Source organism: Opisthorchis viverrini, assembly GCF_000715545.1.
Source record: "Opisthorchis viverrini unplaced genomic scaffold opera_v5_10, whole genome shotgun sequence".
Classification (NCBI taxonomy): Eukaryota; Metazoa; Platyhelminthes; class Trematoda; order Opisthorchiida; family Opisthorchiidae; genus Opisthorchis; species Opisthorchis viverrini.
Genome location: NW_008751666.1, coordinates 2,402,142 through 2,427,355, shown reverse-complemented (window position 1 = coordinate 2,427,355; position 25,214 = coordinate 2,402,142). Strand labels below are relative to the sequence as shown.

The 25,214-nt window shown below is 41.7% G+C and overlaps 3 protein-coding genes across 3 annotated transcripts in view; 1 reads left to right on the top strand and 2 right to left on the bottom strand.

Annotated features, from left to right (window-relative positions):
- Positions 1-21,942, bottom strand: part of T265_00988 (hypothetical protein) — a gene marked incomplete at both ends in the record, with an annotated part of 41,597 nt that extends 19,655 nt beyond the window's left edge. Inside the window, one exon of the mRNA XM_009164903.1 lies at positions 21,905-21,942. Within this exon, the coding sequence (XP_009163167.1) occupies positions 21,905-21,942 (38 nt within the window). The remainder of the gene's footprint in view (positions 1-21,904) is intronic.
- Positions 797-22,052, top strand: T265_00987 (hypothetical protein; the record flags this gene model as incomplete). Its single annotated transcript, XM_009164902.1, has 5 exons — positions 797-813; positions 4,687-4,845; positions 15,395-15,501; positions 18,313-18,344; positions 21,912-22,052. 5 exons carry the CDS (start codon positions 797-799, stop codon positions 22,050-22,052), a joined length of 456 nt encoding a protein of 151 aa, XP_009163166.1.
- Positions 22,053-23,072: 1,020 nt separating this feature from the next.
- T265_00986 (hypothetical protein) lies at positions 23,073-24,980 on the bottom strand (the record flags this gene model as incomplete). Its single annotated transcript, XM_009164901.1, has 1 exon — positions 23,073-24,980. One exon carries the CDS (start codon positions 24,945-24,947, stop codon positions 23,073-23,075), a length of 1,875 nt encoding a protein of 624 aa, XP_009163165.1.
- Positions 24,981-25,214: the final 234 nt, after the last annotated feature.

Below are 25,214 nucleotides of genomic sequence, written 5' to 3'. Positions count from 1 at the left end.
TATGTTAAGCATCAACCAAAGTAAAACGTGAATTTCAATGGCAATCGTGGGGTTACAAAAGTTGTAATCCGAAAATTATGCATCTTTAAATAATATTGCACAGATTTAATTTCTTTTTGTTAGCATTTGGACCATTTCGGACGGCGGACTCAAAAACACCATCGAGTGAACGTTGATTTTGCTGGAGCCAGTGAGGCCGTCGAAAACATCCCCTACATAAGTACACCTACGAACAAGTGCCATCATTTCAGACGTCAAAATGGAATTTTTCCCAAAAAAGACGTCACTCCGAGTTGTCAAGAACAGATGAAGGCTAGAAAGATTCGCCAGACGAATGCATTAGTTCATTCCCTCTACTGTTTGGAATATGGGGCCAAATTACTTACAACTCATTTTCAAATTTGACTACATTTGGTTTACCAAATGAACACAGTATCATAAATTAACACGACAGAAAAGTTAAAAACGCCAAGAAACAAGTACACCTCATAAGTGTGACATAATTGGGCAAAATGCTTGTATTATAACAACCAAATATTAAACAACTAGGTAGGCAGTGAGGTCAGGTGGTGTTGCTTCATTTTGCAAATTTCCTTCTGGTGCTGATCAGAATAGTATGAAAAGACACCTGGCAGGGCTCAGAGGGATTATGCTTAATGTGTCCTTCCAGCCAAGCCACCAGGATGATCTGGATAAATCTTGATAGGTGGGGAATAAATATCCTAGTGGGAAGTACACCATCAGCTATACCGCAAAAGTACCTATCACTATCGGAGTTTTATACGTGATAAAAAACATGGAAACAAAAGATGGGTGGGTGGCAGTTGTCAAACACTTTGCAGGCGAACTCTTGGGATTTTTCCGAGTTATTCGGAATTAGAATAGGCGTGACATACGCTTTTCCATCTAAGGTAGCTTGTGCGTATACCTCTTTTCGAAAGTCGAACCATGCATAGCTCATTACTCATTTTTTACCTTTCATGTGGAGAAAACCTCATTGCTTTTGTCGACGACTCATCTGGCATTGAACACTGGTTGATTAAGCTGCCAACCAATGTGCATGGATTCACAGTAGTGGAGTTCATCAGATGATATTAGCTGTGTAAGGAGGGGGCTTGAATTGATTCATTTCCACTGGCTCTACTCTGGAGGTTCTAGTAGCAGTTACCTTGACAGCAGATTCAACTATCTTAACCATGACGATATCTTTAGTTTAATTAAGTCACGTATCCGGGAAAACTTTCATGAAACGTGCTTACCAAAATAATTAAAAAATTTTGCGGATGAAGATGATATGTAGTAATATAGATACGTGAGGCCGATCAAAGCTAGTCATCTTCAAAGAAGAGACAAACCGAAAACAAGCTAGCTTGGGAAATGAACACTTCCAGAGAGGAGTTAGTATTTGCGGAATGTACTCATTTGTTTCGCTAATGAATGACTGAAAATAGCCAATACAGACAGTGCTCACTGTTGACCGTCCTGGATACTTAAATTATCCATTTAGGACAGAACTCGTTGTACTGAACAATGACGAACTTGTTGTATGTGTGACAGAACTTCTGCAAATTACGACTGTTTGCACTCATAAACGTACACTGACTGGATAATACATCGGCAACTGACCCTGACCCCGTGTAGTGATTTCCAACCTTTTCTGTGTCGTGACCCTTTTCTGTAGTTACAGAGTGGACGATAGTCTTCAGGTTTCCGGTTAATTCGTGGCATCAAAAGAACGCCACCTGGTCAACGTACCGGTTAACGGAATATGTCGTTGTGGTGGGTTCCTCTTGGCAACGAAACCAGTTTGTTAGTCTTTGGCATATGTGACACCGGTGTTAACCTACTTAAAGCCAGGTAACTTGCTTTCTTCACGCCATGTTCAAAATTCTTCGAAGAAAATCGCATACGAAAGTTTGATTTATTTATTAGCAATGTGCTCTGCAAATGCAAGTGTTTCACCAAAGCCTTTTATTCCGCCACTTGGAATATCCAGGGTTTCATTCAGTCTTTAACAAGGTTTCATAGATTCGCACCTGCAGTTACTTGGTGAGATTCATCTGTAGTGCACATCTCACGAAAATTCAGGGTCTCGAACCCGCAACCTCCCGTTTAGTAGATTTGAACACTTAATCGTTCGGCCACGAGGAGTGACATACTCACTTGCGCACAGAAGATGTCTCGTCGGCCGGGAACAAAGCCTTGGCAATCTAACTGACTAGCTCGGTGAACAGATTACCAGTTACCTGACTCACCGCCAGACTAGAGTTCCATCCAACTAAATGCACAGGCAACCACGGGCCGATGTATAAACGTAGCACCAGAATTTTGAAACTTTTCGGGCAAGACTAGAGGTTAAAATCTTTGCTGCTCGAACTAATGGTAGAACACATACAACAGCCTTCTTTTACAAACCATCCTTGGTTTACACAAAAAGCCACTCACTACATGTTCTCTTTCTAGTTAACTGACAGAACAGAACGTGGCTCGACCTAGGTTATCCAGGTTTTGGTGTGATCACAACATGTAATTGTTATCTGTTTCAGACGAATATCAAGCATACAGTTTGAACCTGGAAAATAATTACCGCAAATCCCACAGCATCATTCACATGCTTCTCTTTTTGTCGAACGAAAAATGGTAGGGACTTATTGTGTATTTATGTTCTACGAAATATGTGGGATGTTATATTTGTACTCATACCTGAGATTTCTGCTTGGGGTCGAATTATTTCTCTCAAATAGACAGTTCAGCTCTTGTTTGGGAGTATCCTAAAACGCACTTAGTCGTGAGTTTTGTCGTCTATCTCAAGAGCTAAAATCCTGGCCAGGGCTAGAAAGACTATATGATTGATATGCACCATCAAATCGAGCGAGAGGAATCGTTCAGGGATACTTACTGATGGCCTCGCGTCCAAGGATCACTTACAAAAGCTCCCTGGGTGCAACAAAATCAGTCGCAGTCTGCTTACACTAACCATCAAGCCATCATTAAATGGCATATGAAGGCTTTGACTTCATCTTAGCTAATCAGTGATATATCTCACAGAGAAGCTGAAAGACTCATTTGGATAACAGCTGTATTTTCGTTTTAACCCACCAAATCTTATTTATTATCCCGTGTGTGAACCGTTTCCAAATGTACTTACATTATGGCACTTTCTCAAATCTATCACCATCATCTATTGTGTTCTAAAACCAATTCGTTTAGATAGTCCCATCCACTTGAACAAAGTCGTTTTTTTCTTCTCATGCTCTGAATCAATTTCACAGTGAATTTTCGGCTGAACGAATCCGACATTTTGTTGACCGACTTTATGTCAAATCTAAGTCGGAAACGCTGGGCCGGATGTCAAAAAGGTCATCTGTGCACACTAGGTTTTCAAAATGCGACTTTGCGAATTTTTCCAGCTAAAAATTGGAGTTATCTACTGCAGATTAGGGAGCAGACTTCCACTTTGTTCGTCCTCGTACCAGTTTCGGGAGATAACGATACGTAACGTTTGGAGAACAATACCTTGATAAAAGTGTAACAGTCCAGGTAGACCGTGTGAATTTGCATGTTAACAGTGACTAGACCGCTGGTCACTTACGAGTAGAAGTGACAGAACATTTTGCGTGAAGTTGAATCAATCTGATGCAATCCAGAGGAGGAAAAAGTGACGGCACAGGCCTGCTGTGAACTACTGAACAACGTGCGTATGGCAGCGTCGCAATGAAGACTAGCAGTGAACGATTAGTTACTGGTATCATCCGTTTCTGTTTCTGAATAGCATCACATCTCATCTGTTCATATGTGCTGAGGACTGTTAAATTGTTAGCGATAAACAGAAGAGAGGTTGCAGTAAGTGTATATTTTCGTTTCTGAAAATGAGCACAATCTTACCTCAGTTCACGTACAGGCGCCTCACAACTGACAACATGGAATCCGAATCTGCTTGCGTATGTTCGTTCACAGGTCCAATGCTTCTGCGACGTTCATGGCTCTGTTACGTTCCTCACGAGTCCCTTAAGGATGGGCCATTAGTGAGTGAGTTATCTGAACTCCGACATACACTAGCAGCTTTCCTTGCAAGTGGGTTGATGAAGATTGAAAACCAGAAAGTATATTCATTTTGCCTGCTTTCGGACTTTCCTATTCAAAGGGAAGTCGTGAAAAGCCATGGCTTCAAAACGTCTCCCCTGTTTTGTCCACATTTGCTCGGTAGGTTTGTAATCCTAAGGACTCCGTTTTGAGCCCCCACCTCGTGACGTTTTTGTCATAATTATAGAGATCGTCAAGAGCACTGCAGCGGAGACATTAATTCCAGTACCCATGGCCTATAAACATCCCTCTAGTGGAAACTCCTTCGCTTGTGGTTCACCTTCCTTACCCTCTGTTATTCAGTCTTACTAGCGAGCCCGTAGGTCGGTGGGTTCAGATTGATATCATGTTGTACTTAGACAGGAAGTTGTGATGGAAGTTCAAGGTCAACGTGAAACCGCTCCAGTTTGTCTTGGGATTATTCTCTCAGATAATCATGCGGCCGTTAGTTTGCACGAGCGAACATCAATCAAAGCGAAACATTGATAGGCTAGGTTCAATGTGTACGGTTTTATTTTTGACGTTTGCCAATGTTTGACCTTTGTGACGAAGACATCTGTTTGCTACTCGAAGGAAAGTTACAAGTTTCCCTTGTTTTTTTAGGAAGTGTCCAGCGGGATACCAGTGTTGTGAAAAACAGATCGATGCAAAGAATTATTTGAAGGCGGGAACCGCAACTGCGCGGATGGAACAACTTACCGGCCTTTTCAAACTGACTAGTCAACATGTGCGTGGCGAACTGTGTGAACTGAAAGCTGGAAAGTTTGTGTTTTCTCATTGAGTGGCCATTTGGATCAAAACAACACGGAAGATCGAAAAGCAGCTGTGGTTGACTATACGCGATAAAATTCTAGCTGGTCGAATTAGTTCATGCCTCTCTTTAAAATTAAACGTTGGTAGGACGTTAAAATCCGAATACATGAGAATCAACCTGAAGAGGGAGCTGTTCGCCCCAAGAAGGGCAGTCGTAGAGTTTTCATCAACCCTGTAGGCAATGTGAGTTTTTGTTATTAATCGCACACCTTAGTAATGGTATCGAACTTCGTATACTGAAGAACATCATTTAGTATTCACCGCGAAAGAGCGTGGAGCCAATTTCGATACGCTATGTTTCTACGTGATTCTCATTTCACATTAAACCATTTCTTTGAGCGTCGAAGATGACGTGCCACGTGGTATTCTTTCCACTAGACAACTGATTCGAAACTACAGTTTACCTACGCTTAGGTAGTGGGAACCTCTCAGGCGCTTCAAGTGACACATAGGTAAAAACGGTTTTACATCGTATCTTCAGGGAGGTGTTTTTATTTCGAACAACACAGTTGTGCTTTCTGTCGTATCTGGGATGGCATCGTTCCACCAACGGTGCATCACTAAGAAACTATATGCGAGTTACCTTTAACCAGACACCGAGAGTCTTGCTAGTCCAGGTATTGGTTTAGCTAACTACTCTGAGAATCTGATACATTTCCTATTAACAGGGTCGAAATAATCCAGAAAAGCATCAGCCTCGGGTTTTTTGGTCTTCATGATATCACATATGGTACGTGGATCTCAAGATGGAAAGCGAATTCCAATTATTTAAACTAACTGCATTTCAGGTTGCTATGAAAGGCGTTCATAATTAAAATGGACAAATTGTTCAATAGTGTGGCTGTCTGAAATGCATAGCCCAAAGACATTGTCCGCAAACTGCGTCATTTCGGGTCGCTTTTTACTCAGGGGTAAAAGTGCAGAAAAATTCATTTCTCAGGAGTTCTGGAACTAGGTTGTTTCGGACAGCGTTAAAAAGACTGAGCGCCTGCGTTGTATAATATAGACATTCAAAGTCAAAACACAGCGAAGTGTTTTGAAAATTCCCACAAAATTCTTGTGTAGTTTCGGGTAAATAATTTTGAAGCTTCATCTGCCTGTTTGCTTGATCCATTGTCCACGTTTCAACATAGCTGGTTTGAAACTCCTCAGCTTTACCCTAGTACATGTACAGAGTGAGAAATCTGATCGGTCCCATTGTTAAAAAGCACTGAAATGTGGCAGCTCGTATGATGTGAAACTGTCGGCGCATACTTACAAACTTCAAGCTAATTGAGATGCTCGTGGAAAAGTGAATGAAAGCTAAGCCGGTGGTCGTATTTACTTTTCTTTGCCTGAGAACTGTCTCACCGTACAGGACAAGGGGAACGTCATTAGTTATTCTGGAGCCTTGTTGTTATTATCAAAACAACGTTCAGCTTGGCAAAAGTCAGGCAGTGCAGATTCAAGTGTATAGACTGAATTGACGAAAAACAACCCATAGAATATCAACTATTGCATTGCAGTACCACTAAGCTGTTTGCAGCAATGTAATTAGGAAACGGAAGTCTTACACAAGCTGCATGCATTGTTGATTTCAGTGTATTTTCTAGAAGAATAACCCAGCTCGCTCTTCAGATATAATTCACTGAGTCGTCTCTCCAGTTTAAATGACTCTTATTTTCGCTTCTACGAATCGGAATGAACAGTGCTCACATGCTACGCAGTCATTTTCCACAGTCCAATGCAGTTTCCTTGTGTGTTATGACTTGGCTGTTGCGAAAACGGTGCTCGATTTTATGTACTACGAAGTGGAACTTTGAGGTTGCTTCGTAGGCTAGAATGTTTCCATCTGTTTCTCTAGTAATTCATGTTGTTTGTGACAACTGTGATCCTGTTCAGCTGATGATTTCCCTTCTGTGCTTTACTGTATTTTCGTAAGAATGCGATAATTGGGATGGTTGTTTATTGTATAGTAGGGAAATTTGGTTCTGTGGTGAGGACGCCATCTAACCATTGCTCAGTGAATACGTGAAAACTAAGGAACTCAGTACACCGGCCCAGTGTTACAGGCCAGTAACAGTACCGTAAAGCTCATAATTCTTTGGTTGAGCTTCGACCCGGAACATTTGGTACAGGACACAATCGCTGTCTTACCAAGAAATCACTAAGTTGATTGGTCTTAAGTCACAACTGAAATCAAGAAATTCCAAGGTGTATCAGTAGCTGTAAATTGGATTGTATGCATTGGACTGTAGATAGGTTGTACAAGGCAGAAGGTATGAATATTGGACAGAAAACGGGTGAAAAAACACCCATTTTTAACTTATACTTGACTTAAATCAGTATTTTTAGACCTGTAATATACTATTCACTGATTCGCATACTAATTCACTAATTAGCATACACATCCTGAGCAATTAAAGTCTTGCCCTGACTAGAAAAAGAAACTAGCCTGCTAGATGAAATACTACGGGAAGGTAACGGAAATCGTGAAAGATTAATTGGTACCCTTTTAATCAGTAACACAAATCTAATTGACCTACGATAAAGCCGTCCGAAAATCAATAGTTATCCGAGGAATGTCGGCAACATCAAACTAGTTCCTATGGTGTGTTAGCCTATAACCCAAGGCAAACGGAATGCTTTGAGAAGCTGGTGGAACTTTTCATAAAGGAAACTACTCACAAGGTTGCTGAAAACTCTTCGACAGCCCATGACCGGTTTCGCCCTTCTTGCAACTCATCAGGTAGGCGCAGTCCCCGAGTTTCCGTCAACCTTATGATCTACTTTAACCCGAATTGGATCATAAGGTTGACGGAAACCCGAGGACTGCGCCTACCTGATGAGTTGCAAGAAGGGCGAAACCGGTCATGGGCTGTCGAAGAGTTTTCGGCAACCTTGTGAGTAGTTTCCTTTATGAAAAGTTCCACCAGCTTCTCAAAGCATTCCGTTTGCCTTGGGTTATAGGCTAACACACCATAGGAACTAGTTTGATGTTGCCGACATTCCTCGGATAACTATTGATTTTCGGCTGGTGGATCTTTGTTTATGTTTGACACTGTATGAGGAAGATGATAGCTATCGCGATAATATACCCAGCACCGTATATTACTACCACGTGTTAAACTGCCAGAAGCCCATTAGCCGCACAATGCTCTAACCTGCAAAACCCTTAGGAGGGGAATGAAACCCTTGGCGCCGTAATGCTGTATTTTATTGCATATGTGCTCAACCGAAAACATCTTAATTCACGTTCATATTTTCGCGGCTCGCCAGATTTGATTGGTCACTGAAGCAATCATACATCTGGTGGAAAAAGTCTGGTGGAATACTTTCCCAACATCACTGAGAACCCGGGATGCCTGGATGGGGCTTAAAAAGTTGGGCTGGTACTCTGAACTCATTTCTCTGTCAGTTTTGTTTTATCAGCCACACTTCGTAGCTTTCGAAAATGCTATTCCATTTTGCGAATACTGGGCGTCAAACCACCATGTTTATCTTAGCTATCTGTCAGACGTAGAGTACGTCACATAGAGTACGTCAGTGCTCTTTAGTATAAAAACGATTGGTGAACAACGCCGATCGTTCATCGGTAGTTCAAAGGGAAAGATTAGCTTCAGTGAAAGATGGTTTGAATTTGAAATCCAATGAAATTCGCAAGGTATTTCTTGTGGTTTATCATAAGGATAAAATAACCTCCAACTTCTTCCTAATGAATTAGCTTCTAAAGCATTGACGGAGTAATGCGGATAAGAACCATAGTGAGGTACTTCTTTTGTTGAACAGGAGTCCTATCAACATAGCAGACACGAACAAGCAGAAGCATTTGGAAACAAACCAGTCATTTTCCATTATAGAAACAGGAAGCCACTGGGACGTTATAGGCTCATATATTGCTTTGTATCTTTTTCCATTTTCTTGTGATTCACTCCACGAATGGAATGATTTTTGGTCACCTTCTTGGAAATGTTTTCACAAACATTTATCAAACAGCTCAAGTGTAAATGTCTGTACTATGCGAAATATATAGAATTAGGGGGCTTGAAGTTCACTACACCCGTTCCCACGTCTTATAATTTGTAGTGCGTATATAATTAACGACATGGTTTGTAGACCAAACGTAAGTGCCAACCGAAATAGCAGGTCAAATGAAGTCTGCTCTTCTACACACTTTCACGCCATATATACCCTCAGTAAATTGCTTTCTCGCTGGGTAAAATAAGTTGGCTGGATTGTTGATAATTAGAGGGTCTGCCAATGTTTAAAGTCTATTCATTTGTTCTGTCCTGTTCACCGATCTGGTCATTCGACATGCAAGTTTAAGTGCTGAAACCCAAACAGCTGTGAACTGACTAGTCGCCTGATACGGATGTGGGTAATGGTTGATCGGTACACCGACCGGAAGTGATATGCGGAGGTGGCTCTCCTCCAAAAAACGACCCGAAATGTCACAGGAAGAGAGTTATACATTTTGGCACAAGTTCGTTCGTTTGATGATGATATTCAAACCACTCTTGGGATTTCAGCTTTTGCTATCAAAACAATGAAATTTTGTATTATGCAGGACCATTTTTCAAAATTTCTGTTAATATATTATGTTGCGCAGAACTCAGCAATCACAACAAATTACAGTAGTAGTTATTATCGCCTATGCTTGTGCATGAAAATCAATTTATGAGACCAGTCGGCCTCAATTCATTGCGCAAAGTCAATTATTTTTGTTTCTTCACCTTCCGGTATTTCATCCCAACGAATTTTAAGGACACAGATAACAATCATTTACTAATGGTGAACAAAACCACACCCATGAATTTGTTTTCAGGACGATTAAAAGTGCATGGCAGAATGAAGGGGTCTGTAAACTATGGACATTCTGCACATTCGAGACTGTTTGGCTATGACTGAGCACACGTAGCTTCACAAAACTCAGTGCTTTTTGAACAGGGATATCGGTAGGATTGGAAAGGTACTCTTTCGGGGAGTATGGCTTGAATCCTCGTTGCTACATTCGAGAAGACCGGTAGAAATATTTAGACATACTTGAGCACTAAAAACTTGACGAGCTCTCGGTGAGATGAGAAAGATAAAACATTTAAGACATAAATGGGCAAAATCGTGAACTTTGAGTTCTACTTCGAGCTCTGGACGAATAACAGCGTTACGGCTGAGGTTTTATTACTAAAAGAGGCAACCACTGCGAAAACGTTGCCACTCAACCGGAATCAGCTGCATCAAAGGTTGCTTCGGTTGGGTCACTTGTCCTGGGAGTAAAAATATCCCGTCCGAGTTCCAATTTTCAGAAATAATCTGGATAGTGTTCAGGCTAAATTCATGGCTGTGGCGCATCTGTCTTCCGTTTCAGATGGTTCAGATCTGGCATCTGAATTAAAACGATTATGGTTTCATCGTAGCATCTTCGGTGTTTCTGAGTAATTCTGGCTTGAAAAATTTCATCCCTGGTATATCAAGCTGTGTTATTCGTTAAATATTTCTCTAAATTACTTGAGTGTGTTGTGTTTTTGAGCAGAAATCGTGTTTTCAATGTCACATGCCAACAATTGTCATCTGGTCTTTTCTATATATATTACGTTGCAGTTTCTACGGTGGATTTTGCAAAAACAATTCGTTTGAACACTCGATGATAGGAGATTTGTTGATTTGGGTCCGTACAGTACAATCAATGTTAAACGCGGCCCAAATACCGAGCTGGATCTTGTTCAGAGTCCTTTTGACGTTTGGGCATCCAGATGTTAACCTGAAGAGTTACATTTTCTAACTGCTGAGCACTTACTTCACACTGTTCAGTTTTCCACGTCTGCAGTCTTCACCAAATCAAACCTTACTTGCCCACTGATTGCAATTTTACTATTAATTTGTCATGCTAACTGAAGGGGATGGCCGAATTCACTCGTCATCCGGAACGAAAAGGTTGCAGACACACAGACATCTGTGTGTATTCTATTAACATTTAAAAGACAGACAGTCTCACACTGTCTTGTTTGTAAAATATCATTACGAAGATGGAGAATAACCTATTTTGGTGAAATTCGCGTCACATGGGGAAAAATATCATCACTACCGCACATAGAGTAGATACTTTAATTTCACCATCAACCCAGACTCTAGGTTAGCAGAATGCTCATCATGTTTGATGAGATCAGGGAGACCATGTCTACTCCGTTTTCATGTTTTTACATAGCAAGTCTGAAAGAAAAGCAATTTCGGTATGACCAAAGTTCATTGCCTGGAACTATTCAGTGAGTTGATCAACAGATGCACATGTCAAGCGTTAAACCATGTAAGAACTGATAACTTTTCGCTCTGATCACACGAGTGTAGACTTTAGTGACATCAAAGCTGAGAAATGACTCATTCCTCTGCTAAGTTTCTTTGATTTAACTCACTGCAAAACGAGCTTTTGTGAGGTAATTTTGCGATTCATTTGAGAAATTGTGTTGGTTTTTATACAGTGTTGGCAATGTAGTTTAGAACTGGTCCGTTTGGAATACATTCTCTGATTTTCAAGCAGAATTTGACTGAGAATTGCAACGCTGGTTTCAAGTACCTCAATTACCCCAGTGGTTATCAGAGTATGTAAAATGGTTTAAGTGACTCTTATGCATTTGGATAGCATTGCATATAAAACTCTGTGGTGTTCAAAATAAGCTGATTTTTTATGGCTGTCCAAAGCACAGTTCGTCTATTATTATTATTAACATTATTATTATTATTGCAGAACCCTTCTATGAACCTACTGAGAAAAAGCGAATCACACCTAATTTAATTCTGCTGCATTTCATCTTGGAATATATTAGAATGGAAATTGACTAATAAGGACTAAACGAGCGGCAATTCTTCACTCTCAAAATGGCTAATTTAGTTCCTAGGAGAAAGAAGGGAGATAACAATGCTGTATGTCGCTGGGAAGTCAACCTTTTATGTTAGAGGACGCTGCTGATTAACGGTTGTAAAGCATCATACCAACTGCTTGGCTGGACTTCCTCTAGCCCGAGTAAATTTCTGCTCTTCCTAAGAGAACGCCAGAGTTTATTGATGCTTGAAACAGATTACCTCAACTCTATATTTCTCGTGGTTCCTACAATTACCCCTGTATTACTACAACACCCTTGTGTTTCTCATTCAAGTTAACCTGGATGACAGAAAACTTTTTTCTTTGTGCTGACATAGATATGAGGCACTGCTGATCGTTATACAGAGTTAAGATTTTACCTTAGTGAGGAAACCACAGCAGTTTTGGGTATCTTGGTTGTTCACCCCAGCTGAAGTGAAAAACCCCTCACCGGTTTAAAAAGCCTGAATAAAACAGTAGAATCTATCCTCAATTTGCCCATTGGGATAGAGAAATCTTTCAAGAGATTTTGATTTCTCAGCCTTCCGATGATGGGGCACTCCAGTGGGGAGACTTAGGTAAACCAGGAACACGGGTTAGTTGTTGAATTCGGATATGTACAGTAAATAACCAGCGGATCTGTTTCTGGGTGACATTCTGCTTTTGACGCGAAAAAATTCTCATTCCGGATGGGCAGGCTAGTATTCTGACTGGCGTGCTATGCACGTAACCTCTTTCGACTGGCACAATGTCGGTCAAAATTTCTTTTTGAGTAACTGGGCCCGGTGACTATGCCATGTGATCACGGGTTTTTAGAAGGAATTAGCCGTCAATGTGGGTGGGTTTTGGACTTGATTCCTCTTATTTGGAGCGTTTGAATGGATGTTCTTTGTTGCATATACTCCACAGATTTCGTTAGTTTTTGCGGGCTAGTACGTGCTACAACAACTCGATATCGGGTGAATTTTCAATGTTCTGGGTCAGATATTCTAACGTCCTCCTGTCACTAGTATCAACACACCACTCTATGTCAGCTCGGCTGACCTGAAATCGCTCGACTGCACGGCGTTTCGTTTTCCGGGCGAGTTAGGATTTGCAGTTCACGAGATGCTTGTCTCTCGTGTGATTTGGTAGTTCTTTGATTAGTTTATACGTTCCTTTAAATTTGCGCACAAGAATATACAGACCCGTATGTGTGACTTTGGGCTACTGTCTTATGAATATGAGATGGATGAGCAAAGAATATGAATCGCCAAATACAAGCTTCAACCGCCCAATGCACCTTTATTAGATATGATCTGCGAAAACACTGAGTAAAATTGAAAAGGTACTTGGAGTTTTTTGGAGTTTTTCCCAAACAAAGATCTACAGCATAATTTTCAGTTCAGACAAATGCAGAACACTCCGGCGCGACAGGCAGAAACTGTTCTATGATCTTCCTATACTCAGGTAGGCCTTGAAGTTCGTTCAAAAAGAAGGTGTATTCGTGATTCCAGTGAGCTTCTATTACAGTTATTAAAGTTGCACTGGGTGAGAAGGTTTAGTTCGTTATAATCGTAGGATTTTCTCCCGTCCTAGAAGCCAGATATAAATCCTCTTCTACGACTCATCTGCCACAAACATGGCTCAAATTTGATGGGGTTTCCAAGCTCACAACCGGGAACTCTGATTAGTACTATTTTTCAGTTTGTTGTGACACATGATTACTTGATTGGATTTGTTCCTCAGTGAGGCGGAAAATCGCGAGCATTGATCAAAACCAGCCACTTCCGTGAAATGGGCTTCAATGAGAGGAGTTAATGATGCCAAATAAGCTTCGAGGCAACGCCTTTTCAAAAGTAATTTATTCCGAATATGGTCGATCAGCAACTGACAACTGCACTTCATCTTTACGTTAAGACTTCGTCGTAGCAACACGTATGGATTAGAACAAGGAAATTCGCTGCGGAGGGTCAAAGGCCATGGATGATTAAATTGGCACCTGTTCGTTTGTCGAGGCTATACCATGGATTACGTGCAACCCAAAGCAGTCCTTGCTGGGTAATCGCCATGAAGTGGTGGGCTCTAAATGGGTTTTACCTCATTCCATAACAAAAAGTCATTAGCTAAAACAATCGGTTTCCTCCTTGGAGACAACTGTAAAGCATTTTCCCCCGGAAAATCTGAAGGACTGTTTAAAACTTGGTTATGACGTTTCGCTACTGTCACGAACAAGACACAAATAAAAACAATATTTTGTTGCCCTTTGTTGTAAAAATCGATTCGGCAGTGGTTTTCAGGCACTCGTTGCTAAATGTTCATGAAGCTAGACTTGTTATCTGACGACAATCTCTTGTATTCAAATCCCACACGGGACAATGATGGCGAAAATAGCCAAGCCAACCGATTTTACAAAAGACAAGGGATTCTAAATACCACACCGAGAAAAAGTGTAATTTCCGTACTCTAGATGTAAGTGATCAATCTTCGATTCATCTTGAAAACAGTGTCAGAATTCCCATCTCAAATTCCTAGATCCGCCCTTGAATTAGATGCATGACATTTCTCATGGTGGGGCGAAATCTTTTTACGATGCGCAGCAGACTGGCATTTCAAATCTGCCCAAATCGGAAGCATTTGACTTGTCACAACTGTCTGTCTCAATTTAGTATAGGGAAAACCACGTGTTCGGCGTCCCTACTGTCAGCAGAAAAACGCGTATTTTCTTCCCTAAGACTTTTTCTCGGCAAGAACGTATACCCTTCTGATCGATTTCCCTTCGTCGGTCGTTTTTCCCAACTGGTTTGTGCGTGCAGACAGGCACGTGTGTCTGCCTTCAGGCATATCCGCGCCAGCATTCTGCATTAAGCAAGTATTTGGTTTATTTTTAAACCTCTGTAAACTAACCAACTTTACCACGAAAATTTGGATAATAAGCAATTCGGTCGCCTGCTCCATCAAGTTGGTGGCTCCCGTTGGTAGCCAGGCCGTCAAAAGCACTATTTCCTACATCTATTAACTGTGCTAAGTGGCGTAAAACCTACTGACCTACTGACCGGATTTTTTTTTGAATGTGTGGTTCCGAAGGACTTCTTCCAAGTTACCGTAGAAGGACCTGAGTGCAGATGTTCCTCGCTTCCACTCCTGTTACTTGGTCTCACGATACTCACTGGCTTGTGGTGGCGACCTGGCTTATAATTGGTGAATGTTGAAAAATTGATACTGTCGACAAGTTTCGTACACGTGCAGAGAACGGGCTGGGGTCAAAACAGTGATAGAGTTTATGCGTTTTTCGGTAGACTGACCGATATATTTTGACGTTAAGAAAACCACAAGTATCACAGATAAAACTATTCGATGATAAACTGTGTTTGGTTGGTAGCCTATACATCACACGATGTCAAATTACGTTGTCCCAAACGGATGCTTTACACCTCGCACAAAACCTGAAAAAATGCATTCTTGTAAAAATATCTTGTCGAGTTTTATTAAACTCTCAATGGGACGTTGGGTGATTTCTCTGCCGTCACAACAAAAATTATCTCAAAACAATTTTAACGAATTCCGGGCCACATAAATTCATTGTAACTGGTACACTGAACCTGAAGAATAATAAATGACCTTCAAAAGATGTTAGATGAGTAGCAAGTACTATTCTGTTACGTAGATATTTGCAAATTATTTCAGCCTGCTGACCCAAAACCTGACGACTCGTCCCGAAATAGTGAAGCTTCTGAAGCGACACTGTGCCAGTTCAAATCGAGAAAAGCAAAAGCGAGTTGTGTTTCCTAAAGGTAAGGCTTGAAGGGTAGACAAAGAGAGAAATATTATCTGTATTTCCTGGTCATCAGCTGACTTAATAATGGGCACACAGTTCAAATTATCTTCTCTTAGAAAACAAAACCTACTGAATAAACACTTGTAGATCACCTGAAAGGAGGTGTGCTGAATCAGGAAGAGATAATCAGGGGGAAGTTACAAGCATCAACGACAAGGAAAGGTGTTATACAATCTGAAGAACTAGAGGGAGTAGATTTTACAGTTGCAGAACTCAAGGCATGATCGGTGGATCAATCCGAGGCTTCTGGATATTCAACTGTTTGGAGGATTCAGTGAAATTATCATAAAGCACAATGCAATAAGGGTAGGCTTTTCTTTCAAATCATGTTCTTCTGAAGTCTTACAGTTGTAAATTTCGAATGGGAGCGTGAAAAAAACCTAAGCTGCAACAATCGATGCACCTTAATAGGTTCTAAGCGCAGTGATTTAGGACTTTGTGTTGTCTGGCACGAAGACGCCACGGGCCTGCAACATAGGTGTATTGAATGAAGTTACTCGGATGGAGGGATAAATATTTGTCAAATGAACGAAGTAGCATAAGCTCTTAGCCGACACTCTTAGAAAGATGTTCACGGTTATGCTGGGTACTTTCAGATTCGCATTCTAGGTACAATGAGGCATTTAGACATTTTGATAAAAAAAAACTGCGAAAGTGTTGCGAAAGCACATAACCTTTCTGGAGTTTGTCTCCGGTAACAGGTAGAAGTGAAGTTGGTTTAAATGCGAACCCAATACTAATGCTACAGTATACCCGAAGATGGCTTTGAATAATGGCGCGGTGAGTGTCCTCTATTTTATTCGTTATTTATACACATTTCCCATTTTACTACCGGTGACACGTGAGAAGAATGATGCAGATCCTAGCCAAACGTTCTGTTTGCAAGTGTCACGTTTTCTCCGATGTACTGTCATCGGTTACTTATGTGCTTTATAAACAATGTTTTGTGGAAACCCCATAACCGAAACTAGACTAAACACAGTGTTGGCGGAGAAGTGACAGTTTGGCAAATGAAGGTTGTAAATTCGAATGGTTGTATGCAAAAGAAAAGTCCAAATAACGGGGAGGTTGATACTCTATGGGAGGTGTGTCTTACTTAAAAGGTGCACAATTTCATTTAGATAAAGGTGACAATAAAATTATCCAAGTCTACGTAGTGCTTGGCATTGTACCCATGAGGCACGAAAATGGCAAAGCCGCCTTACATCGAACTGAATATGGTTAGTGCTTTTAGTAAGTGCAAACAAACCAAGGGGCTTTGCAGTGAAATGTGGTAATTTACTGTGTTCTAGTTACTTCTGGTGATACCAGGTGGTAGGACCATGATGGACCATGATACTCCTCAGCAGACTTCTATCGATGCACAAAGACAGAAAGATTACCGATTTGTGGCGTTTAACCGGTAAAATAACTGCCACATCACGGCCTGTTCTATGTCAGTTTTCTTTTAAAGCAATCATAACGAAGTTTAAGACAATAAAGAGCCTTCTTTGTAGAGGTGCTTTTCCGTATAGCTGGTATCCGTTGGTTTGGTAAACTTCACCTCAGTTGATACGAAAGTTGATAAATAAAAAAAACTATACGAGTTAGACACGGAGCGATTGTTTAGCATTCAACGGAAGTCGAAAGAACACGGCAATGTCAAGTCTATGGATATGATTCAAATTATGGCTCCTCTGCTACAAATTTAGAAAAACAGGTAGTTTATAAAGAAATGAAAGTTCATCGGAGTCTGTTTCTTGCAACCAACCCGGGCAGAATTGCGGTAGTATAAGAGAACAACGCCGAGTATCACCAGAAAGCAGTACCGTGCGCTAGGAGAACAACTTAACACGTTTTTAGAAGTACATGGTGCACTGAGTACAAGTGACTCATGAAATAAGACGGTGCCTCCATGATTTTTCTATTGTTGGTGCAGTTAGAGTACTAGAGGTGGAACCGAATGCGATGCACTGGACGCACATACACTTGATAAACCGTAGACCAGGTGAAATCCAGGGGAGTATGATTAGGCGCACACATACATGATAAAAAAAACAAGTTTACGAAGTATAGGTGCTATCCGAGGTTGCTTTGTTCTGTCGTGGACGTTACGTGAAAATCAGACATAAACTTGTCAGACTTAGCTACAAAATTTCGCGTGTGGATAATGTTTAACTGAAGCCACCACAGGTTGGTCAAAACTAGTAAGTTTCATCTGACGTTATAAAATCTAGCGAAAGTATGTTTATACACTCGTCTGTTCTCTGCCAAGTATGTTGTGATCAGAAGTAACCAAATTTAAAAGTAATGAGGTGGCCGATTTTGCCACTACTCTAAGCTTAATGCCGAGCAGAGGAAGTTTCGAAGTTGATTGAGCACGATTGCAGCGTTCTTCTACAAATTCTAAATAGCTTCCTTGAACGTTGTCAACGCAATGTGCTGCAAAAGATTCAGTCATTCTCCCTCAAAGCACAAATAAAATAGCCTGAAGATAAAACCAGATTCTAGCGTAGTGACCAAAACAATTGTTTATTCACACGATTTTTGTTCTCAGTGTCCAGTAGATATGATTTGCAGTTAGACACATAACCCTCATTGCAGAAGAACAAATGTCCTATCGTAAATCCTCAGTTGTCGTTGGACTGAGGCGCTGTGAAACTTTACTTCATAAAACCTCCAAGCACAACACGCAGCGCCGTTCGTGTAGACGCCACACACTCAGGAATTATCAGCACCTAGTTTATACCCTCATACAGTATTTATGGTCTCTTTTCTGTTTTTGCAGAATCAGAGGCCACGACGCTTAGTATTACAAAGGTTATTGTTGACACTGGTACACCACACCATTATGCATTATGCAATGACTGACCGGCTGACAGTCGAGGATGACTCATGCCCATGTTCAACCATCACGCCTACAAAAATACTTCACTTAAATCTTACACGAATTTTTCATTGGTCATTTACATCTACGTACTAGAGTCACGCAGATGAACATAACTGAAACGCGTCCACATTTTCCGGTCCCAGTTCTAGGATCTGGTTTCGACGTGCGGCCACCTATTTTTGCAGAGTGAAAGTAAGCGGAATAGCATTAACCAGATTAAGGTCGTTTGGTTGTCTGAGATACGACGCCACTGTTGACCAGAGTAATAACAGTGAATACACACACATTCACATATTCAAGGATTCAGCTGAGGGTTAGCATGCACTTTCGGCGTCGTATCTGTACTCCACACAGATGCATGCTCTCCACCAGCTTGTCCGTACCATTATTGCTGCTGTGACTGAAGATTAACAAACTATACCTCCAGTAATCAGGAAGACTATGTTCGGTTGACAGAGTATGTCATCGTTGTACACAGTAAACACTTCCTTCCTTGTTCTAGAAAGCACTTCCGATCCACAGCTGACGGCTGAGTGTTATTCAGCGGCGTTGGAACCATGTTAATAATGTCATGCTGTGTAATGCGATCAGTCGAATTGGCTTCTTTCTCTGCTGTCATGAGGACGGCTTGCCTGTTCCGGGCTCGCAACAGAGAGCTTTCCTATCGGTGTTTTATTTATCGTGATGAGAACCGACCGATGCACAACGCGTGCGAGTGGCGTCATTGATAATCAAGCTGTGGAACTTATTTTTCTAGTTCTCGAATCTATAATTTCTTTAGCTGAAATTGAAAAAGGTGCCTTATATTCCATTTGAAGATGTACCATAATAAGGATTATCGAACGCCTTTACTCCGGATGAAACGGAATATTCTATCAAGCATCACACAGGCGGAAACTCCGACACACTTCGGAGCACAGCGTCTCTTGTTAGGAGTACTCCAGCGGGGGAAATGTTTTGGTTTCTTCTACAAACATAATTTTTGGAAGGTAATGTGATGCCAGATAAAAATATCTTGTTTCACGATCTCTTAAATATCCGACCTTGATCATCATTGGGTTCATCAACCAGCTATGATTTATTATCTACCATTATCAGTCTTCCACATCTTTGGACACATGTCTTGTCTAGTTATGGTACCAAAAGACAGACTAATTGCGAGTGGCTTGTCTCTTGCCTCCATCTTCTTATCGCAGAACGATAAAGTGCTCCACTGTGTCTGGAAACTGCATAAAGCAGAAAATTTTGTAAGTTCTGAAACCACGATAAACGCTCCTCAATAAGCATATCACTTACAGAATTCAGTATATCTTACAACTCGGTCCTCACAACTGCTCGGTAGGTTGATAATAGATAGTAAATGGATTCTCACTTGGGCAACCAGAATGAGTTTTTCTTCCCCGTTCTTGATAATAAACCTCACTGGTAGCATAATCAACGCAATAGCTTAATGGAGACTTTGAAAGTTAGGATGACGAATATCGTGTCACTATCCGTACTTGGATGCTCCCCGTCAGTCGAATCAGACGTGTTTCACGACCAAGTATTTTAAAGTTGGCCAACTTGAATTCTCCGTTCCAAACTTCCTTATTTGCACAGTCACCTTTTGTGTAAAAATGAAAAATTTCCTCCACTGCGCACGTAATCACCCAGGAATAAGGTATTCACATTGGTGAAGTTACTCCTTGGAAAAAAGCTGATTAGTGTTAGGATCTCTGTGGAATTAGTCACGGAGCACATCAAACTCTACTTGGACTCATTTAGTTCATTTCCTTTTACTGTTCGCAAGCTAGGACATTGGTTGGTGAATAAGAATCGAGGAGGAAGTCTCGGATAGGTTCAGGAGGATCTTGGAAATCACCCATCAAAATGGGCACGAATAAGTATAGTCTCAGGAGATATCACGTGAATCATGGCTATCTGCAACCTCCATACCTATTCAGGGGTGATGAGATGCATCAATATATCCAGGGAATCCTAAAATGTCGCCGGGACCACGTATACCTCATGACTGAAATGATTTTTATGGATATTTAGTATGGAATTGCTCCGATTGTACTGGGACACTAACATGATTGGTTATACAACGTTATTTAGGCACTCTAACTGTCATTCCGAAGAATTGACGCTGGAAAGTTCGGATATGTTTCTACCAAGTTGAAACCAGGTACACGCCGCTTCAGGTTTGACACAAATCCATCTATTCTCGTTGTCACCGCTGCTTTTGGTAATTTTAGCCTTAGGAATGTATAGCTGATTTCGGACTTGTGCAAAAGTCAGCCTGCATTAAATAGCTTCTCAACCATTCCAGGCTAATAATTGCGTATACGGAATGAGTTGACTACAAGCCACCCTTTTAAGCAAGCACGGTCATAAGACTAGCTGTAAATAAACCGAACTGACATGTGAACTACCGAACAGTATAATTAGTATCAGTTTATCTGCAGTGCCTAGCCACCGAAGACTTTCACTCCTACTGGGACTCATCAGGTTAAAGCAAGGAGAAACAAACTTGTTGTTCTACAACTAAGGACATAGAATGACTTTACAATTGATCGAAAAGGGCTGTCCAAGATAATTGAAACGATGAATTACAGCGTCTTACTCAACTACGATGCTTCGGATTTAAATTTTCCACATCATACGGCGTTTAATCTGTTTAAAAAGATCCTTGAGGAGTTTGACTCGGAACCCTTAAGGCCATAAAGGCTGCCTGCCAAACTGTACTATACTGTTCACGTTAATATAAACTTTTCGTAGAAATGTTGTTAGCCTTGATATGCGACGTACGCAGTACACCATCATAGCTGACTTTGCAGTAAAAATCATTGATCAGTGGCATGAAATCGATTGAAGTCGTGATATCGGAATATAAACTTAGAAAAGAGTACTTCTAATGTGGTCCTAGTTATTCTTATCCATTCTTCTGTTTTCTTATGTAGCGGCCAGTCTTCTTAGGGTAGTTGTTCTATTTCATAGCAGCGCACCATGGCATTCAGAGCTGCACTAGTGGAAATTTTCAGACTTCCAGACTTTCCGAATTAAAACCAAGTAAAAGTCATTTGTGAACGACAAGGATTTGACAAAAACTAGCATATGAACCAAGCATACACTCACCGTTTGATCACGTGGCTTAATCGGTGTCGTAGCCCTAATCAACTCTGTTTTCTCCTCCCTAACTTTCCCACGACAAAGTCATGGCATCGGAGAAGCCACTGAATAAAGCATTTCAGTTGCATGAAAACCGAACTAGAAGGTCGGAAACTAAATGAGAAGGGTCAAAGTGCACAACTGCTATTGTGCGTGAATAAACGGAGACAAACTTTGTTACCGTAAATTGCTTTTCTGTAAAACTATTTTTCGGTGGCGCCTTTCCATTCTTTCATTGCTGAAGAAAAGTTGCCGATTTCTTTAAAGTGTTTGATACACTCGTATCAGCAGTGTTGCTCATTCCAAATAGATCAAACATTTTCAATCACTTCCAACTTACCTGACAGCTTCCACATCCAGCACATCCAGCCTTCTCATCCTACGGGTGTCCTACTATGCAGCCAATGGAGGCGGCGACGCCGAGCAAAGCGGCCAAACAAGGGAAACCAGACCATACCTCATCAAGAAGAGCCAGAATGGACCGGTGAATAGGAATAACCGTTTGCCATTCAACTAAACTACGTGAACGTAAGCTGGAAAACAGGAAACACCCACCGGAAAACGCATTGATAATGTTTCTTTGAATGTTAACGAAACTTCTGCGAATCATTTGCCATACTCAAAAAAAACAATCTCGGAACTGAGTAATCCAACCGAGCTACTGATATTCTGTAGTACCACCGACTTGACTTACGAATGAAAAAAAATTGGGTGATGTTCTCAGGAGGAACGCAATGAAACATAGTTTGATGAAGCCTGCACACGACTAAATGTAGGGGCGTACTCACAAAGAAAACATACCGTGGGACCACTCAGCCAGAGGACCTGACAACAGTTCGCATTTTTTGCCTCTCACAAAGGTTGGTTTGTTATTTAGCACATGATACAAAGCGTTCATCTGGTGGACAACTATCTCAATGGGACCAGCCCCTCTTTCTGGCGAATACATACGGTTATAAAACAAATTCACTCTACAATTTGGTTGGTTTATTGATGTTGAACAGCAGAACACTGGTATTCTTGGGAGAGGCAAAGCCAACAAACGCGTGTGAAGTCACATACGCCTACGCGCACGATAAGTTACCGGGACAATAAGACACTAGTTGCTTGCGGCTGGTTACATATATACAAAAGTTCCATATAATAGGGAAGCACGTGGACACATGCATGATCAACTACCATCTGGGAAAATGACTGATCCAATGAAAAAATATTGGGCTTGTGATGACACGATGAATAAAGAGAAGTCGAACCGTTCTGATTGTGTGTTTCAAGGTGGAGCGGAGGTCAAAAATCTGAAATTACTCAAGTCCGAAAGGTTGATAGTGTGAAAGACTAAGCTGCTGGGAGTGGCTAGGGAAATGGGCGGTGACTACAACTTAGTCGCATCAGTGGCGTTATAAATGACTGCAACGGAACTGGCAACAACCAGATACAAAACTCAGTTAGCTGCTAACCTCTTATAAAGTTGTGAGCCGCGTTGTATACAAGTCCCGTATCACACTGTCTCACAAATAGTGCACCCAAGAACCATCACCGGCAAGATCCGTTGCTTTTGCGTAACACATGACTGAGTAATTTTGTCCGAAATTATTGTCCCAAAATTGCTCCCCGGTGTGTGCATCATATCGAATGGCAAATTGAGCTCGTCTTCCTGGAACCATGGTGTCAGGGAAGACTAAACTGAAAGAGAATCTATCCGTCGCGCCGTCATGTGAACCTTGGACATAGGAAGCAGTTGTGTCACAGTAGGTAGACCAATCATTATAGGTGGCCCGAACGAAAACACGTTTTTCGAAACCCAGGCTTCGTACACGTATGGTCCCGTTCAAAACGCCTCTGGGCATTTCAACGTGGGCATCTTCGAGACACACAGTTTGATCGAGCACCCTTCGAATAAAATTGGCCGCAGAACCCGGTTGCGAGAAACACATTCGAAATTGTTTGGCACCAAGTTTTGCTATAGATTCATCAGTATCAAGTTCAAGATCAAAAGTGGCCGAAGCCGGAATTTTGGGAGGGTTTTCCTGATCAAACACATGCCGAACAGTTTCTAGGTCCAGTCCCAAAGCATCGGCGAAGCGCACCACCTTCTGCCCGGGCGTTCCCGGAGGAGTGCGTTGTGATTTCAAGGAACTGCTTCTCTTGGGTTTGGGGATGTTGGGTACGTCGTCCTGGAAAGTTTTAAACCCATCATAATCCATATGGGATGGTACACTTTGAGTGTCAGTCAATCGACAAGAGTTGGCTGAGGAAACTGGACCCTTTTCTTGACTTTGTCTGTTAAAAGAAATAGATAAGGGTGGAGTAGCAGATAGGCCACGTTCTGTTGCTTCATCTTCACCAATTCGTATATTAGCCAGCGCCCATGCCAATGTGTGGTCATGGCGATCCACATCCGGAAGATTCAGATCATCATATTCATTAGAGGATGGCGCTTTGTCACAGTTATCTATAACTGTATTCGATTCCACCGTAGCCGGGCTCAAAGGAGAAAATGAATTATCAGACATAGACAGTTTACCTGGATACGGTAGACGTTCCTCAGAGTTGGAAGAAGTGGATTCTAAATCAAATTGAGTCCGTCTTTTGGAGGAATCCGACTGCTCGGAATCATTGGTCGGCGGATCTGCCCATGCATACATTTTTCTTGTTTCTGGGGTTATGGAAACTTCACTTGAATCTGACAAATTGCGTGGAATCACGGATTGCAGTAGATCTTTGATTAGAACGTCTCGAGTCAGTTCGTCAATGAGTCCATTGTTTGCATCAGCGTAATAAGTACTCAGTAGGGTGAATGCAGGCTGGCATGTTATATGCGAGTCCCTACACGGACCATTTACAAGTAGGTTGTCGGCGTCAAAATCAAACGGTACGTCTAGGTCTGCAAGCGGCGTTTCGTTGAAACTGTCTAGCGAATTGTTTGACGAAATGAGCGCTACTTTACTGTCCGCGATGCTAGGAACACAGTGGTTTTCGCTGGGTCTGGCTTCACTAGTTCCGTGATATTCAGCTGTCAAGCTTTCCTCGTTGGGCTCAAAATGGATACTGGTCACTTTCGTATCCTCCAAGACCTGTCCAGAAAAAGGCTGGTTATTGCCAACGCACACACAATCAGCAGCAGTTACTAATTCGTTGTCTTGTTCACCCGCTTTAATCACGGGCCATTGATCGGCAACTGGCTGCTCAAGAACAATATGTCCACAATTAAATATTCCTGTAAAAGCCGTCCACAGTAGATACCTTAAATAACTCCATCTGGATTTGTAAGTGCAGGGTGGGTTCGCTGGACAACTTTGTACAAATTCGTTGTTAGCTGTATGGTTGTGTTCGTTGTACGGGTTATCTGCTACTGTAATGACTAAGTGTTCAGCACTGGACATCAGCCAGATTACATCGCATAGGAGCGATACCAACCCAGCGTGGTTGCGGAGTCTCTAGACGCATCAATTGAGCCCTCCGCACGATCGCCATTCCCCACCTATCGACTAAAGTATCTGGTTGCGGTATCCGCCAATCGGTACACTGTACGCTGGTACGGGTGAACGAGCCGTAGTGGCGGCGCGAACAGCCCAGTAACCAATGAGGGCAGCGAACGGTTTAGATGGCCTTGAACATTACAGCGACGTGTCTGGCAGTCTAGTGGTGTC